The following is a 17,731-nucleotide window of genomic DNA, read 5'->3' on the forward strand; positions in this document are numbered from 1 at the left end:
CACAATAAGACGCTTCACTCTCGTTTTTCCTAGGCTTACGTCTCTGCACAGGTACTATTACAATTAGGCCTGACAGGTATATGTTAATTTCATCATTTGACACCATTTCGTTCATTCGTCTAATGATTTCTTGTTTTCCTACATCATTAACCTTCTCAAAACGTCGTTTGCAGGTGCACTCTGGGTTCGGTCTCATGGCTCTGTCGTTTGAGTTTTGCATTACATCTCGAATTCTTCCATATGAAAGTTTTTTCTTAGATGTTGAAGGTGGAGCAGATTCTTCTTCACTCAGGGAATCATCCATGCTTTGATCATTACCACTGGCCACAACAACTAAAGAAACCCACGTTTTATTGTAAACTTCACGTAACTAGAGCACGTTTCTGAACGAATACTGTGAACAAGTAATTTCTTAAATGGCCGATATCAATGCTGATAGTTGTATATACAACACAACAATAACCTGGACTTACCAGCGTTTTCCCCAGAAGGTCGTGGACTTAACATATTCTTCCCCAGGATGGGTTTTCTTTACTCGTAAATATTTTCGGACTTATCATAGTGTTCCCCTCGTCATTAAATCAACAGAAACGTCCGTTTTCATAGAACAACACTGCATCAAAAACAAAAAATACCGATTTTTGGACTTATCAGTTTCTTCCCCTGGACCCTTCATATATGAACAAAAGAACATACAAATATATTTTGTAACAGCATTGTACAAAGATTTCGTAATACAAATAATACAACCAGTAATATAATTTTATATCTTTATACATTTTTAATACAAATTGTCCTTTGAATTGTTTACAATGCTAAGTAAAGTTAAATTTTCGTGCCTTTTTCTCTGCAAAGTCTTTAATTAAAGTATCAGTGTCAAGCTCACACAGAACATCACATTCAATAGACATCATAGAAAGGCCTACAAGACGCTCTTGCGTCATCGTTGATCTTAGGTAGTTCTTTATAAGTTTCAACTTGGAGAAACTTCTTTCTGCTGAAGCTACACTTACAGGAATAGTTAGTAAGATTCTTAGAGCAATAGTTGCATTTGGAAATAACCCAATAAGGGAGTTCTTGTAAATATATGTAAGTACTTGCAACGGTTTGCTCCCACTTTCAGAACCGAGAAATGAAGGTAAAAGTAAGAGCTCTTGATATAACTGAAATCCGTCAATATCACAGTGATCTTTGTCTGTTAAAGATAGTTGCAAGTCCTTGAAACACTTTAGTAAATACTCTTTGTCCGTTATTGGATGGATGTCATACAAGAACCCAAACATTTCGCTGTGCTGCTTCAGTTGTTGAAATCTTTCATTCAGGGAACAGATAATTGTGTCTAATGTGCAAAAATAGAAGTTACATTTAAACGCACTGTATGGATCATTAATCGGTTCGTCTTCAGATTCAAAACTTGTCGTTTGACTTTTCTATGTCTGAGTTTTGGTTCATTCTCAAATTGTGGTTGAATGTCGAGCTCTTCAGCAATTACTTTGGCATCAACCAAAATATTCTAGAAACCTTCATCACTTCGCATGTTCTCAAGGCGACACTTGGTTTTCTTAAGCAGATCAACTACTTGCTGAATGTCCACTGATTCTTGTTGGAAAACATGGCTAACCACATTAACACAAGAAAGAACTTCATACCAAAACACCACAACACAAACGAACTTAAAATTCAGGAGCTTCCTAGCCAGGGAACAAGCCTTATTTTTGCCCATAACGTCTATCTTTGAGTCCTTTGATGCTTCGAAAAGAGCATCGTAAATTTCTCCTAACTGGTAGTGAAACGATTTGACAGCATCAATACAACTCTCCCATCTAGTATCACTAAGAGGTTTCAAAGTGAAATTGGATATATGTTTTTGCAGAACAGACCAACGATATGTGGAACTAGAAAAATAATTGTATACTTCTTGCAATAAAGCCAAAAAAAAAAAAAAAAAAAAAAAAAATTACAGCCTCACTATAGCACATTGCAGAATCATTCACAACCAAATTCAATGAATGGGAGCTACAAGGGACAAAAAATGCTCGACTATTTAGATCTAATATTCTTTTTTGAACGCCTGAGTGCTTTCTTTTCTTTCATATTGGCACCGTTATCATACCCTTGGCCACGCATGTTTGAGAAAGGAATTTTCAGTTTTTCTAATTCTTCCAAAATAGTGGTAGTTAGTCCTTCTCCTGAAGAATCATTTATGCACAAAAATCCCAAAAAATGTTCTTCAATGGATGGTTCCTTACCCAGTTCTACCTTCACGAAACGAACAATTAGTGTCATTTGCTCTGTATGACTTACGTCTGGTGTACAATCTAATATTACGGAATAATATGTCACTTTCATTAGATCAGTCAAAATTTTATCCTTTATTTTTGACCCAAGGAGTTCAATTATTTTATTTTGAATGTCCTTGCTCAAATAATGTACATGTGTCTCTTTACATGTTATTCGTCGCAAATGCTCACCCATAGTAACATCAAACTGTGCAATACACTCAACTAGTTTGAGAAAATTGCCGTTGTTTCTTGAGTAAATAATGTCATTTTGACCACGAAATGCCAAGTTCTGGGAAGCAAGAAACTGAATTATACACAGCAGTCGTTTGAGAATCTCTTTCCAACGCTCAGTTTCATTGCGAATAATTGCTTGGTTTTCAGCGTCAACTGTTTTACCTGACTGTAATCGGTTTGCAAGTTCAAACCACGATTGGAAAGCCTTCATGTGAGTCAAAGATCTATCATGGTCTGATAACAGTCTGGACATATGCTTCCAATCCGAAAAACCTTCACGAGAAGAGAGTGAGCAAGGGCTCGGAAAAAAACCGGCTTTTTTGGAAAAAAACTCGGTTTTTTCTGCTTTGCTTTTTTGCTTCGGAAATTTTGGGCTTTTTTCAAAATACTGCTTTAAATTGATAAAACAGACTTTGTATCGCTTCTCTATAACACAAAAAATCATTTAATTAGTGGTTGATGCTGATAATAATATAAAACATCGAAAATAAACTATGAATTTCGAAAAAATATTTCAAACAATTTTTCTTCAACATATTTACATTATGAATTCCACAGGATTAACCAATGTATATAATAAGAAATTTTTAACCTCCTATATACAAAAGTAAGCAGAGTTGGCAAGAACCGTGGTTGTTTTTGAAAATGCCAAAAACCCGTTTTTTGGAGGATGTTTAAACCAGGCTTTTTGGTTTAAACCAGGCTTTTTTGACTTAGATTTTTTGCTTTATGTATTTATATTACATATTCACAGAAATAGCCTAAGTTTGTTTCGCCTTGATGTTATTATGCAACAGCGGGGTTATGCCGGAAGAACTCCCATAAGCTTAAAGAAGTGCGGTCAGTAAATTTCTTAAGTTGAGAATCTCCCGCCCTAGCCATTGGGAAATCCCGTCATTACTTGAAATGTAAGACAATAACGAGAAAATCCTATTGCTTTGCATGTAGAATTTAAAGGTCAACGTACCATAATCAGTACGCTAATACTGAGGTATTAAATTACAAATTTAGTACCGGTACGTAGATATCATTGAAAGTCCAATCCAAGCTAATGTTGGAAGCTACGTAGGCAATCGATAAATTTTGCCAATTTCTATCAATATATTTAAGCAATATTGGCTTCTTTATAAAACAACACGCATTTAGGCATGTAGAAATATACAATTTGGTTTGTTTCGTATATTTAGGCTTAACATCCTTACGAAATACCGAGGTTATCAAGGAGAAGACTTTCGCTTAAACTGACATCCGAACCGCTACTTGGGTTACGCATGAAAGAAGGATTGTGGTTTGACCGAGAATTGAACATGGGACACCTTGATTAAAAGGTGAAAGGGAAATAAAACTATTGCAGGTAGTTTGATATCTGGAAACGTTACCATGAAGTTCACACGATTCGCATTTTTCATTCTTTTTATTTTTGTGGTTTAAACCAGTTATTAAAAAAAAAGTTGGTGTAAATCAGCCAACCCTAAAAGTAAACACTTCTTTTTAAAAAATACACAAATAACTAGCAAAATAGTATGTAGTATTTTTACTTCAAAATATTCCATACCCTCTTTTTGAAACAAAATAAAATTAAAATAAAACATAAGAGAAATACTTAGATTTATATGATACACTTAAAGGCTGCATATCTAGAGCTTTTGATTCTGTATATTCTTGAAATTCTACAGTTAAGTTTTATAGAACCACCATCACAGTTTACCCAATCCTCAAGTTTTCTGAATTTTTAACAAGTGGGATTCAACATATCATTACGGAACTCCCCCCCCCCCTTGAAAAAAAAAGGACTACGGAAAATATTTAAGTTAAGCTAAATACAACTGCACAACAAACATGACTGAGTGATTAGCTTTTGCGCTTCTATCGGGAAGTCCGGGATTCAACCAGCATTCGACCATTCTGACAAAGCTTTTCTTCATTCCATCTGTGAATGTAGAAATAGTGCGTGTACTGTGAGTTGGGCGACTTCCTTTTTTATTGTTTTTAAATCGTTATTATTACTAATTACCAGCAGTGACGGTTTTGCGAAGGTTAGGGGGGCGGTCTTTCGGACTGAAGCCCGTTCCCCAAAGTTACGGAATGTCTGCAACAAACGAAATATCTATTATTTATGCCTTTACTCATAAACTTTAAGCTCCCGTCAAATAAAAATTACGAATATTTAAAAAACTAAACATTAGTAAGAAACCCTTCCCAAAATACTTTTCTAAATCCGCCACTGATTCTCAGTATAAAATGATTTTTAAAGTTGTATCCGGAAGATTATTGCTAAACATATAAACGAAACGAAATATTAGTTATGTTTGTACTCATAAACTTCAAGCACTTTCCAAATAAAATTAGGACTTTTTAGGAAACGAAACAATCAGAAAAAACCCTCCTAAAGTACTTTTCTAAATCCGCTACTGATTATTTGTATAAATTGGTATTCAAGGTTGTGTCCGGAAAATTATTGCTAAATCACTTCACAGCTACAGTATAACAGAAATGTGGAAGTACGGTTTGACGGACATATTGAAAAACGTACGCTTTGACGGATAAATAGAAAAACGGGCAAGTTTAACTTTTGCGCTAGAAGCTAGAGTACTAAAAGCTCTTAGAAATGAAACACGGATGACAAACTAGAGAAGAAAAAAGATGTCGATAACTCAAAAGTTAAAATAAAGTTAAATAGCCTCTAAAATTACCCTCAAATACTACATTCTTCATGTTAGCTTTAATTCGTAAAACATGTGCTCCATCCATCTTGATGGTGAATTTCAGAGCGAAATATCACATTCAGGTCATGGAATTTTTATCTAACTATAGAATATACTATAAGAAAGCTATTTAGATAGAAAAATCATGAAGTTGAAAAAAGCCAAAATTTCCAAAATTCTCGTTTTTTTCCCAAAAAAGCCGGCTTTTTATGTGAAAAAAACCATCGATTCAAAAAAGCCGGCTTTTTTGCATCTCTAAGAGTGACATTGTAGTACCACCGAAAAGACGGCAACAGAAACAAAATATTGCTTCCTTAGTCACTGAATAAATAAGCCAACTACGAGCAACTTCTTCTCCATTGTGCAGACGTCTTTTGTAGTTACTTGTAGTAAATCGCCGACCCTCGCTGTTTACTGGGAACTCTCGTTTTGTAACATTTCTCCAAGAAAAAAAAAGACTTTAGTCTGGACACTGAAACAGCTGATTAGTTACTTCCGCATACAGTTAGCAACTATGATCTATGTTAGTAGGTCAGGTTCAATGAACATTGTGCTTCGTTTGTTCATCGAGAGTTAACAGCGCCACCTATGAACTGTGGTTGAAATGTCAACCCGCGATTAGCGTCAGAACAGAAGAAAAGGTAATCGTCGACGGATCTAAAATTACATTTCGGATATAAGAATACAAATTAGAAATCGTAATGGGTTTGTTAAATGGAATTAGAAGAAAATTTTGTGAATAGTGTTGGATATTAATTTAAGATCCGCTTGTGAAGTGGTGTGAAAGTAAAGCCTGAAATGTGAATAATTATATAATCATATTGTAAGTGTGTTTGATTGGCATGTTCAACGGAACCGTAAGTATGTTCTAAATTCTATCCTTTTTATTTTTGCGCCATTTTGGACCGATTAATACTTCGATTCCGGGGGATATGTTCATCGAATCACACGTAACTATTTCTTTAGTTATATTGAAATTAACCTATAAATTACTTGAAACATTTTTGGATTTAATATTGAAAGCTTTAAAATATTATTTGGACAGAAATAATTCATGGGCGTTAAATTGTGGAATTGTTCACACCGCTATCAAAAGAATTGAAAGGGGAAGATTTCAATTTAAGTGTTGTTTGTTATGTGTTAAAAATATATATATAGTTTTTGCTATTATTCTAGTTGTTACATATATTGGAAATAAATTGTTAATTATATTGAAATTTACTGAATACTTCTTGCTAACTAAATCATTTGCCTTTAATTCCGCATCAAAGGAGATTACATTAAACCCTTTCGAGAATAGCAGTGTACCCGTTATGGCGCATTACTGCTACATATAAATTAAAAGTTACCTTTTCTTCTGTTCTCGGTAACTAACTTTGATGCGTGAGGGAATCGAATCTGACTGTATTGAAGGCAAACAACTTGATTTAGTAGGAAATATATGCTGGATAATATTCTTTGTGTTTGGTTTAGGCAGATAACTAGAAAAAAAAAAGAAAATGAGTATTTATAATGCGCAGAGAGGGTTACGAGTTAACCAATTACGGCGTGCGACAGCACCTTACGTTCCGGTGGCAGACCCACCCCTTATAGTTTTTGATAACGAAAATCATGAGGAGGGGAGAGAAAGACAGCCAGTTGCGGCTAACATAGAGAGACATTGGAATCAACCAGTGTTGCGAGCTCCCATAGTTTGTAATTTCCAGAAGCAATTTTCTCAAAGTATTTTTCGCTCTTTAGAAAAACAAATTAGTGAAGTACCGGAAATAGATGGAACGGATGGGTTACTGGTTTGTCATTTCCTATTAAAGCTTGACATGTTAATTGTTAAGGAAATAGCTCCTGTAGAAGCTATCTTGGTTTCAAGTCTTCAGAAATGTAGAAAACAAGCTTACGAGGAATTACAACGTTTATTATCTATCACTACAGATTGGGAACATATTTGCCATTCGTTATTGGTTAAGTTTGTAACTCCTTTGGTAAATACTGAATTTATGAAATCGGTTTTATATAGAATTATGCGGGAAGATGAGAATTTATTGAATTTCATTCAAGAGAAGTTTAGTACTTTGAATATTTTGGAAATGGAAATGTGTGAGGAGGAAATTTGTAAAATGATTAGTAATTTAGTAACTCCGGAAATTAGAAATTTGTTATTAATTGTAAGTGTTCCGAAAACTATACATGAGTATGTAGATTTCGCTGAGAGTTTTGAAATTAATGAAAAGTATAGTCAAGATTATAAAAGGGTTATGAGGAAGGACCATATGCCTCCCCCGAGATTTAAAGCCCCTCTAAGGAGTATGAACACTCGCCAAACATTAGAGAATAGAACATTTAAGCATAGAGGAAATTTTTCGAAATCAAATCACGCTTTAGGATTTCATAGTGCTTCAAACTCAATCAAGGAAGACGGTAATGATGGAACATTATTACAGTTACCTGTTAGCATTTGTCATACGTTGTTTCCCTGTATCATTGACACGGGATCAAGTTTAAATTTCATCGAGGAAAAGGTTTTAGAGGCAATTCGAACAAAATGTCAACCTGTGGTGAAACAAGTAAATTATTCCGTCACTATAATGCAAGACAAGGAACTAGTAGTGCGTGAATTGGTACAAATCATATTTTTCATTAATGGTGTTCGATTTTCTGCCTGGTTTGGTGTAGTGAAACATCCAAAACTTAAATTGTTAATTGGTATAAACTTTCTTCGCGAAAATTTTGCTCATATTAACGTTAATGCTCAAGAACTTTGGTTTGAGAAAGTGAATCTTAAAGTGGGATTAAAACCTTTAGATTTGGAATCTTGTGTTATGAACAGTAAGCTGTGCGATTCTCCATATATTTTCAGGTCTGTCCGGAATGCCCCCAGGCAACTTGGCGCCACAGCCTGGGAGTCCTACGGAAATAACAGACCTGATTTTCCACAACATGCATCAGGCCGAGCAAAAATTCAAAATTCACCACAGCCAAGGAGTTTTGGGAAAAAGAGCCAGACCAGCAATGGTAGAGGAAGGAGGCAGAGAGGAGAAAAGGTTCCATTGGAAACTTCGTGCGTGGGGCTGATGTCGCCAGGAACATCGACGGCGCATGAGAATGTGGGAGAACCAGCTGGCTCCAGGGTTTCCAATCCTACGTATAAAGATATCTCAATGGAGGAGGCCGAAATAAAATCAAAAGGTATTAATGATTTTGAGAATATTGTTAATGAAAATTTAATTGACTATGTGAAAAATTTAGCTATAGAATTTCAAGACGTTATAACGGAAAATTTAGGTCAGGTTAAGGACTATCAGTATGAAATTCAGTTAACAGATCCTTCTCCTAGCATAACTCAGCCTTATTCAGTTCCTAAGCATAAATTGAAAGAAATTAATCAGTATATAGATAAATTAATAGAATCTGGTGTAGTTGAAGAGATTGATAGTAGTCCTTACATTTCTCCATGTTTCTTGGTGACGAATAAGGACAATTCTAAGAGACTTGTCATAAATTATTTTTCTGTCAACAAAAAGTTGTTATTGACAGCTTATCCGTCACCTAATTTAGAGGGCATTATTTCTAATATTGGACGTCATACTCTGTATACAACGGTCGATTTAAAAAGTTCTTTTTTCCAAGTAAATATTAAGCCAGAATGTAGGAAAATAACTGCCTTTGCAACACCTAATAGGCTATTACAAATGGTTAAGCTCCCGATGGGTCTAGCTGTTAGCCCATTTATTCTTTCTAGCTTAATGCATAAAATCTTTAGAGATCTCGAAGGTGACTATTTAGATATTTATTGTGACGATTTGATTATTCACACAGATTCAATAGAAAAGCATAAAGAAATATTAGAAAAAGTACTTAAACGTCTTCGTGAATGGGGGATTACTATCAGTCCTCATAAAGCAAAAATTTTGAAATCAAAAATTAAAATCTTAGGATATGAATTTAGTAATGGGGAAATGAAAATAGATGAAGATAGAGTCAAGGTAATTAGAGATTTACCTAAACCAAAGAACAAGCGTGCTTTAAATAAGATGTTAGGATTTTTGAATTACTATCTCAGATTTCTTAAAGATTATGCTGATTTGTTGACTCCATTAAATGCAATGAGGTCTCCCTCAGTTCCATTTGTCTGGGGAAAGGAGGAGGATGAACTTTTAGAGAAAATTAAGGAAGCTATCATAAATCACGTGATTCTTAGAGTTCCAGATATGGATGCTCCCTTTGTAATTCATGTCGATGCTTCGACTAAAAATTATGGGGCCATATTAAGTCAATATGATGGAGAAGGTAAATTAAGACCTGTTTATTTTCTTAGTAAACGTATACCCCCATCAGACTGGTCCAAGAGCATTTTTGAACTAGAATTGAGAAGTTTAGTTCACGCTCTTGATAAATTCGATATGTATTTACATAAAAGGTTCACGGTCTATTGTGACAATTCAGCTTTGACGTGGATTTTGCGAAATCATAAGCGTCAAAAGAAATATGGTTCCCTTATAGAAAAAGTTAGTAAATATCAGTTTGATATAGTTTATTTGCGTAGTGGACACAATAATTTAGCGGATTATATTTCTCGCATGAATAATTATATCGATTTTACCCCTCCTTCGAAGGACATTATGGAAATTGAGAAAGTAGATGGGAAGGATGTACATTTAAATTTTGTAAATTTTTGGAGAAATCCATTTGTCCATAGACCTTTGAGTGAGCATCAGCGAGAGGATCCATCTTTGGGTACTATTATCCAAGAAATTGAGAGTGGTAAGAATAAACATCCTTATTTGATTAAAGATGGTGTATTGTTAAAGAAAACTAAGGGAAAACAATATGGTGGCTTAAGAGCTGTTATTCCTGAATCACTTAAATATAGCATTATTAAATATCATCACGAAGACCCTGTGGGTGGTGGCCACAGTGGTTCGCAACGTACGATTGCTAAGATAGCTAGTAGATATACTTGTAAAGATTTATTTCCAAGTATTCGAGAGTTTATACAAAAATGTCAAATTTGTCAATTTTGTAAAGACAGGAATACCACTCAATATGGTACTTACTACTCACATAAAGAAAGATATCCGAACAATTCTGTATATTTAGATGCAATGGGTCCCTGGCCTGTTAGTAATGGTTTTAAATATGTTTTGGTATTAACAGATGGTTATTCACGATTTGTAATTATCGAACCTCTTAGAAATTTAAATGCAAAATCTATCTGTTTAAAATTAGATAAGATATTCTACTCTTACGGATATCCAAATAAAATTATATGTGACAATGCAAGTTATTTTCAAAGCGAATATTTCAAGAGTTACTTATTTAGTCTAGGCATTAAACGTATTCATACGTCTCCTTACTCCATGTCCAGTAATTTGACGGAGCGTCAAAATAAAAACATAAAACAAATAATAAAATGTTATGTACATAAAAACCAAACTCAATGGTCAAAGTATATATATCAGGTGCAATATACTTTAAACACTAGTGAGAATAGTGAAACGAGGAAGACAGCGAGTGAATTATTTTTAGGACGCAAAATGTTTAATCCTTTGGACATTAATTGGATTTTAGACTTAGGAATTCTTGAAACTTCGCAAAATAAAGAAGAATTAAATGAAATTATTGTAGAAAACATTGAAAAGGCCTGGAAAAGAAAAGAGAAGATTTATTCAAAGAAACATAGGGACATAGATTTGCCAGTAGGGGAGAAAGTACTTGTAAAGAGAATAATGAAGGCTTCTCTTGAAAAGAGGTTTCAACCAAAGTTAAGCAGTCAGTACCATGGCCCATTTGAAATCCTTTCTTACCCAACAAGGAACACCGTCTGGTTACAGTTAGTAGCGGATAAGAATATTAAGATCAAAAGGCATGTTAGTTTCATTAAGAAATATTATCCTAGCAATACTAATAACTCTAACATTTCTTGCAATTTTAGTAATATTAACTATCGAAGACAGCTTGATAATTTTGGTTCTGAAAATTGTAACGCTAATAATAGCTGTGAAATAAATAGTAACAACAATAATAGTAATCACTCTGACTTTGTAACATGAAAATTTTAAAGAAAGAATTTGTCATAAATATTGTGTTAAATTTATAAATGTAATCTCGTTGTGTTTGTTGTATACTGTGCTTGTTGTTCAATTCTGCAGGTTCAGAATTGGCAAGGTCATGCCATGGCTGTGAACGTCCTTGTGTACGTCGAGACCCTCGTCATGTCAAACCCTTTCATTCCTGTCTGACGCCCGACCTGAGCCATAAGGTGGATGGAAAAGCTCTGTATGCGCAACATACTGGTTATTTGTCATCTCTTCAGTAATGGATGGACACTTGTCATCTGAATTCATCAAATGGAAAATGGAGCTCCTGTTGACATCTACTTGTGAAAGACGTTGGTGAATTTCGTGGTGAGTTTGTTCCAATTCTTCTGCATGCTGTGATTAAGATAAACAATATTTTTTTTTCTTTTCGAAATTTCTATAACCAGTTTATAAAAAAAAAAACTTGACCGTGGGGGAATTTTATATGTAACATTTCTCCAAGAAAAAAAAAGACTTTAGTCTGGACACTGAAACAGCTGATTAGTTACTTCCGCATACAGTTAGCAACTATGATCTATGTTAGTAGGTCAGGTTCAATGAACATTGTGCTTCGTTTGTTCATCGAGAGTTAACAGCGCCACCTATGAACTGTGGTTGAAATGTCAACCCGCGATTAGCGTCAGAACAGAAGAAAAGGTAATCGTCGACGGATCTAAAATTACATTTCGGATATAAGAATACAAATTAGAAATCGTAATGGGTTTGTTAAATGGAATTAGAAGAAAATTTTGTGAATAGTGTTGGATATTAATTTAAGATCCGCTTGTGAAGTGGTGTGAAAGTAAAGCCTGAAATGTGAATAATTATATAATCATATTGTAAGTGTGTTTGATTGGCATGTTCAACGGAACCGTAAGTATGTTCTAAATTCTATCCTTTTTATTTTTGCGCCATTTTGGACCGATTAATACTTCGATTCCGGGGGATATGTTCATCGAATCACACGTAACTATTTCTTTAGTTATATTGAAATTAACCTATAAATTACTTGAAACATTTTTGGATTTAATATTGAAAGCTTTAAAATATTATTTGGACAGAAATAATTCATGGGCGTTAAATTGTGGAATTGTTCACACCGCTATCAAAAGAATTGAAAGGGGAAGATTTCAATTTAAGTGTTGTTTGTTATGTGTTAAAAATATATATATAGTTTTTGCTATTATTCTAGTTGTTACATATATTGGAAATAAATTGTTAATTATATTGAAATTTACTGAATACTTCTTGCTAACTAAATCATTTGCCTTTAATTCCGCATCAAAGGAGATTACATTAAACCCTTTCGAGAATAGCAGTGTACCCGTTATGGCGCATTACTGCTACAGTTTGGAGACTTGAACTGGACCTCGTCTAACAAGTATCTGACGCATTCTGTCCGTAATATGTTCTGGCCAATTTCCTGGATCATCAAGATCGATTGATTGTGATTCCAACACCTGAAAAAAAAAAAAAGTCAGTAGAAAATAATGTTAAATTTATTTTAAACATTGTCTTCTAACAAAGAATAAGTGACTAAAACTTGAATGGAATTTTTAAAATTGTGTTCATAATTTTTAAAGATGTTAGGCTTGCACCGAAGATGGGTAGGGGATATTCAAGCAGCTAGATCATCCGGGGATAAACACAAAACTTAGAATGGCGCATGACCAATAAGCCTCCGATAGATGTGAGATATAAATAAATAAAGAGGGGAAGAGGAAAAGTTTAATAATAATTGAAGTAAATAAATAAATAAATAAATAAATACAGGTTTCGTGCGAATATAAGACGTCCACGTCATGTTCTTTTGTATACATAGGAGAATCTGACCAGGATTTCTGAAGCCCTACCCAGGATTCTCGGTTTCAGCATTGAAGTGCTGTAATGTGGTTAAATGCCTTGACCCTGATTGGCTCCACAAATGCCTCTTACGAACTTGAATCAGTAATGAACGACCAAATCAACCGGGATACAAACATGTTCGTGGCTGACTTAACCTAAGAAATACGCAACTTTGAAAACAACATTTCTTTGAACATTATTCTTAGCTAGTTTGTATTTCTTACTATCTGTATTTTCTTTAAAATATGCACATTATTATACACTAATTAAAACTAAACTCTGTTTTTTAAGCTCCGAAACACCACTGACTGTGTCCTTTTTTTCTTTCTCTTTAAATGTAGTGGGTTGGTATGTGATGAGTCAGTTTACTTGCATCGTAATGTTTTGGCGCTTTCTGGATTAGAGTTTGGTACTTTATATTACTTGAAAAGCTTTTCGATTTCCTTGCGATGCTCAATATAAAAAGCCTTGGGGGATAGAATCCGCTAACTCTTGCATCAAATGTGAGTCTGCTAGTCATTCAACCACTAAGGCAATAAATATTACATATTATTATTAAAAAAAAATGTCATCCCATATGTCTTCCGTCAAAGCAACTTGAACGGAATACAGTGATATTATGCACCTAGACACAAGAAATGAATTCCAAAAATTGAGTAAGTGTGACCCTAAAGATGTTTTTGATTGATTGTTTATATATTTGGCATGTTATAATTTAATTGTTGTCTCCACAGAACGACTGGTTAAACTCATCGCCTTATAACTAAGAGAGCTCGGGTTCGATTCTCGGTGAGGACACAAGTGGTTCGGATCCCGCCCTTAGAACGTCATCATCATCCCATGGAAAGCAATGCAAAGCCACCATGGTTTCACCTTGCTGAGAGACCTTCGGGGTCAAACACATGCCTCCGGGAAGAACACCAATCATCATAAATTTACTAATAGCAGGCAAATTATGAGCTTTCTTATATTACAGTACAAAAGCATATACAGTTTGAACCTCAGTATTTTCATTTTTCCAACAGATTAAAAAAAAAAATAATTACAGTAAAATGTATGTGGCCAAACCATAGTCTGTTAAAAGATTTTTAAAAAAATGTCAGTTAGTGAAAAGTCTCTAATCAGTTCTACTGCTTGCTTATTTGTTACAAAAATAATTCGATTTATATCCCGAGTTCAGGTCGAAATAACCCATTCATCTACAACACCCGTCAAACTAAACCAAAGAAAATCAATAATATTGTATATGCTTCATGGAAAGTAAGTGAAACATAGTTAATTTAATCCCACTAGCTAACTATATATATATATATATATATATATATATATATAGAAGCTAGGCCATGAACATATTGGTACAAGATGTTTAGAAACAATTGCCGGTCTGTCGAATTTATAATTTATGCCTGTCGAATTGCAATGTACTCTAATAATAAAAGTAATTATGTTTCACTGCATTTCCTCTTATATTTTACACAATGCTGTAATAGCGTGATATTCAACCAACATGCAATTGTATGTTTATTCAAATAGCAAAATGTTTAACTTACGTCTATTACAATTTCCTGTGGAAATGCTGATCCATCTTCGTTTCGTATATCAATTGTTCCAGATTTCAATTGTTCTTCTTCCTCCTGCGAAATGCTCGTAATCGATCGATCCACCTGTGGAAAGGAAAAGAACTAATACGTTACAAGTAAAGTTTCTTTTCTTAAAAGAAAAAAATATATTTAATTTGTATTCTAAAGGTGAAGAAAATGCATACATGATAAAATAACTGCGTATAAATATTGAATCTACATATTCCGTGTTCATTGTGAAAATGTACAGTTAGGAAAACAAAAAAGGGGCGATTCTTACAGAATCTAGGTAAGAATGGCCTCATTTTTTCTTTTGCTAACTGTACATAAAAATTAAATTCTCTCCGTATTCATTAACAACTTTGTGTTGTAAATATCATCAAGAATCAACGCATTCATAAAATAGATGCGAATGCATTCAAATTAGCTGCCGAAGCCCGAACACTTTTTTTTAAGTCACGTAATCGTATTGGATAGAAACAATCTATATAGTCTTACACTGGTACATGTTACTTATTTACGATATGTTTATGAAATAATGGGTCTATTGCAAAATTTGTGATAGCGAAACTCCACGAGGATCTGTTAACGGTAACAATCATACATTTTAACTCTTCAGAATTCTAGTTAGTAGATGATATACTACTACTACTAATACTACAATACTACTACTACTACTACTACTAATAATAATAATAATAGTTATAATAATAATCACTGGCACGGCAGACCAATAGATCCTGGGTCTGCTCCAACGCCATCTGATAGCGAGTGGTAAAAATTCATCCACCTGGGTAACAGAACGCGGGTCAGCCGGTCGTGTCACTACCCGCCAACAGGCGTATTAGGAGCTTTGCAAGCCAAGTGACCGTAATATCTTTATTTATGTGACTCCCCAGTTTTCCTGCCGTTGAAAAGCGGAAAGTCCGGGGATTGAACCCAGGAGTACGTAGACATGAGTCCAACGCTTTAACCTCTAGACTATGGAGCATGGAGGCCCTCTACTTAATTAATAGATGAATGCTGGAAATACAGCTAAAGTTGGTTAATACACATCTAACGAGTAAAAGTCTTATCGCTTTGATACATGTATCAAGCATCAGTGTTGGTATAGAATGTAATTATTGCTACTTAGAGATGTAAATAGCGAACTTTTCAGGCGAACTTTCATTTTCGAAAGTTCGTTTCCAAACTTTTCATAAGCAACTTTTCCCGAACTTTCGCTTTCTTTTATTTACTAATTAGCGACACTCATTTTTATAATAACTTATTCTGAACATAGTGTGATGGCTGTGAGCTACCTATGTGTTATACAGTATAGTTATTTGCACCATAATGATACAAGATGAACTGACACGCATTGACATTATACATGATATGGATAAACACGTAAAACACATTATTGTAACTGAATCAGTGCTTTCCACAAAGAAAAAATATTAAATAAAATGATTAATTTTGGATTGGTAATGCGTGAGTTTATGATATAAACTTGTTTGTGCAAGTCAAATTTTAAGTTTTCCATTGTCAGCATCATGTAAAATTGAAGGTTTCTGCCGAAAACATACTGTTTTATGATATAGGCTTGAAATTTGAAATACATGCTTCTAACTCTCCGTAACGTCTTTTGTAAAAATGTGAAAATTATGTACTATTAGAAAGAGAAAAAAACTAAAATAAATTTACTTCGATTTTTAATATAGCCATGTTATATACCAAAATGTTTGTAATTTTACAGGGATTTTTTTTTTTAAATGGACAATTTAAAAAAATGAGCCGAACTTTCGGGGAACTTTCGCGCGAACTTTTCAAGTTTGAACTTTTCATGAAATTTTCCAACACTATTGCTACTTATATCAATGGGGAAAAGAACTTTCTTTGAGCCTGAAGTTCGCCGCCTATCTGAGAGGCCGCCACCCTATCCACCCCAGCCTGCTAAGACGCTACATGTGTAAACACCTCTTCTCTATTAAACGTAATAAAACGAAAATACGTTACGTAATGTAGGCCTACTTACCTGTACTGTGTTGTTATCTTCTGGAATATTTGTTGATTTCTTGCTGGTTTCCTCATTCTCTGGTTCTACGTTTTCATTTCCATTATTGTCTGTTTCAGGAGTACGAAAGAATTTCTTTAATGCTGCTGCCTGTTTCCCATTTTTAGCCTCTAATTGTGCTCTTCTTTTTCTGTATACATTTCCAGAGGGCTTCTTTTTTTCCGACATGTTGATAAAGAACACATTAACGCAACGATTCTTCTACTAAGAGTCGAAATTCAGGAGACAAAAGAAGAACACGCACACCATGAAGCCTGCACTACATGTACAGCGGTGGACACTTCTAAATGGTACAGCCATATGGAGATTTACGGCTAAGGTGTACCATTTAGAAGTGTCCACCGCTGTACATGACTTCTGATTTATAATTTTCTTTCACGGGACATTTGACAGTACAAACAGGACTAATTTCTTTTTGGTTGCCGATAACTCAATATTGTTTGTGTGTATTGTTAGAGCGGCCGAAGTAGTAGTATGGGCGACACCTGACCGCGTTTTGGACTTTGACCCCGACCTTTATGACGTCATAGGTCAAAGGTCAATGACCTTGGCCGGGGTGAATGACCTAGAGGTACTTAGAACCACCCCCTCTAAACTTTGGCAGGGGTACCTTGGCCCACCCCCTAAATTTTGGCAGGGGTACATAGGTCCACCCCCTTAAATTTTGGAAATTGCCAAATCTAAAAATTGGGTATGGTAGCCTAAGACCATAGTATGTATTTCTATCGATTCCGTGCATTTTCACACGGTGCAATCTCGCACGGTGCTCATTATCGAGCAATTTCACACGGTCCTGGTTATCGCATTAATCAGTCAGCAGGTGTGGTGCATTTTCACACGGTCCATCTGCAATCACGTGATTCACCCTGAAACTCCTTTCACTACAAGGGGAGGGAGGACAGAACAAGTATGAACTAAGTAAGAACAGAGAAAGAGCAAATACAAGTTAAATATG

At 34.7% G+C, this 17,731-nt stretch overlaps 3 protein-coding genes across 3 annotated transcripts; all 3 read right to left on the bottom strand.

Annotated features, from left to right (window-relative positions):
* Positions 1–815: 815 nt before the first annotated feature.
* LOC145689397 (uncharacterized) lies at positions 816–1,283 on the bottom strand. Its single transcript, XM_081763552.1, has one exon. The coding sequence runs from the start codon at positions 1,281–1,283 to the stop codon at positions 816–818; it is 468 nt and encodes a 155-aa protein (XP_081619678.1).
* Positions 1,284–2,040: 757 nt separating this feature from the next.
* Positions 2,041–2,769, bottom strand: LOC145689398 (zinc finger MYM-type protein 1-like). The gene has a single exon (XM_081763553.1). The coding sequence runs from the start codon at positions 2,767–2,769 to the stop codon at positions 2,041–2,043; it is 729 nt and encodes a 242-aa protein (XP_081619679.1).
* Positions 2,770–12,548: 9,779 nt separating this feature from the next.
* Positions 12,549–16,944, bottom strand: LOC145689399 (uncharacterized). The gene is made up of 3 exons (XM_081763554.1): positions 16,738–16,944; positions 14,691–14,804; positions 12,549–12,755 (listed from the first exon to the last, which is right to left on the bottom strand). Exons 1-3 carry the CDS (start codon positions 16,942–16,944, stop codon positions 12,639–12,641), a joined length of 438 nt encoding a protein of 145 aa, XP_081619680.1. The 3' UTR covers positions 12,549–12,638.
* Between the last annotated feature and the right edge of the window lie 787 nt (positions 16,945–17,731).

The sequence above is a fragment of the Thermobia domestica genome, chromosome 7 (genome assembly GCF_964235325.1).
Source record: "Thermobia domestica chromosome 7, izTheDome1.hap1.1, whole genome shotgun sequence".
Taxonomy (NCBI): Eukaryota; Metazoa; Arthropoda; class Insecta; order Zygentoma; family Lepismatidae; genus Thermobia; species Thermobia domestica.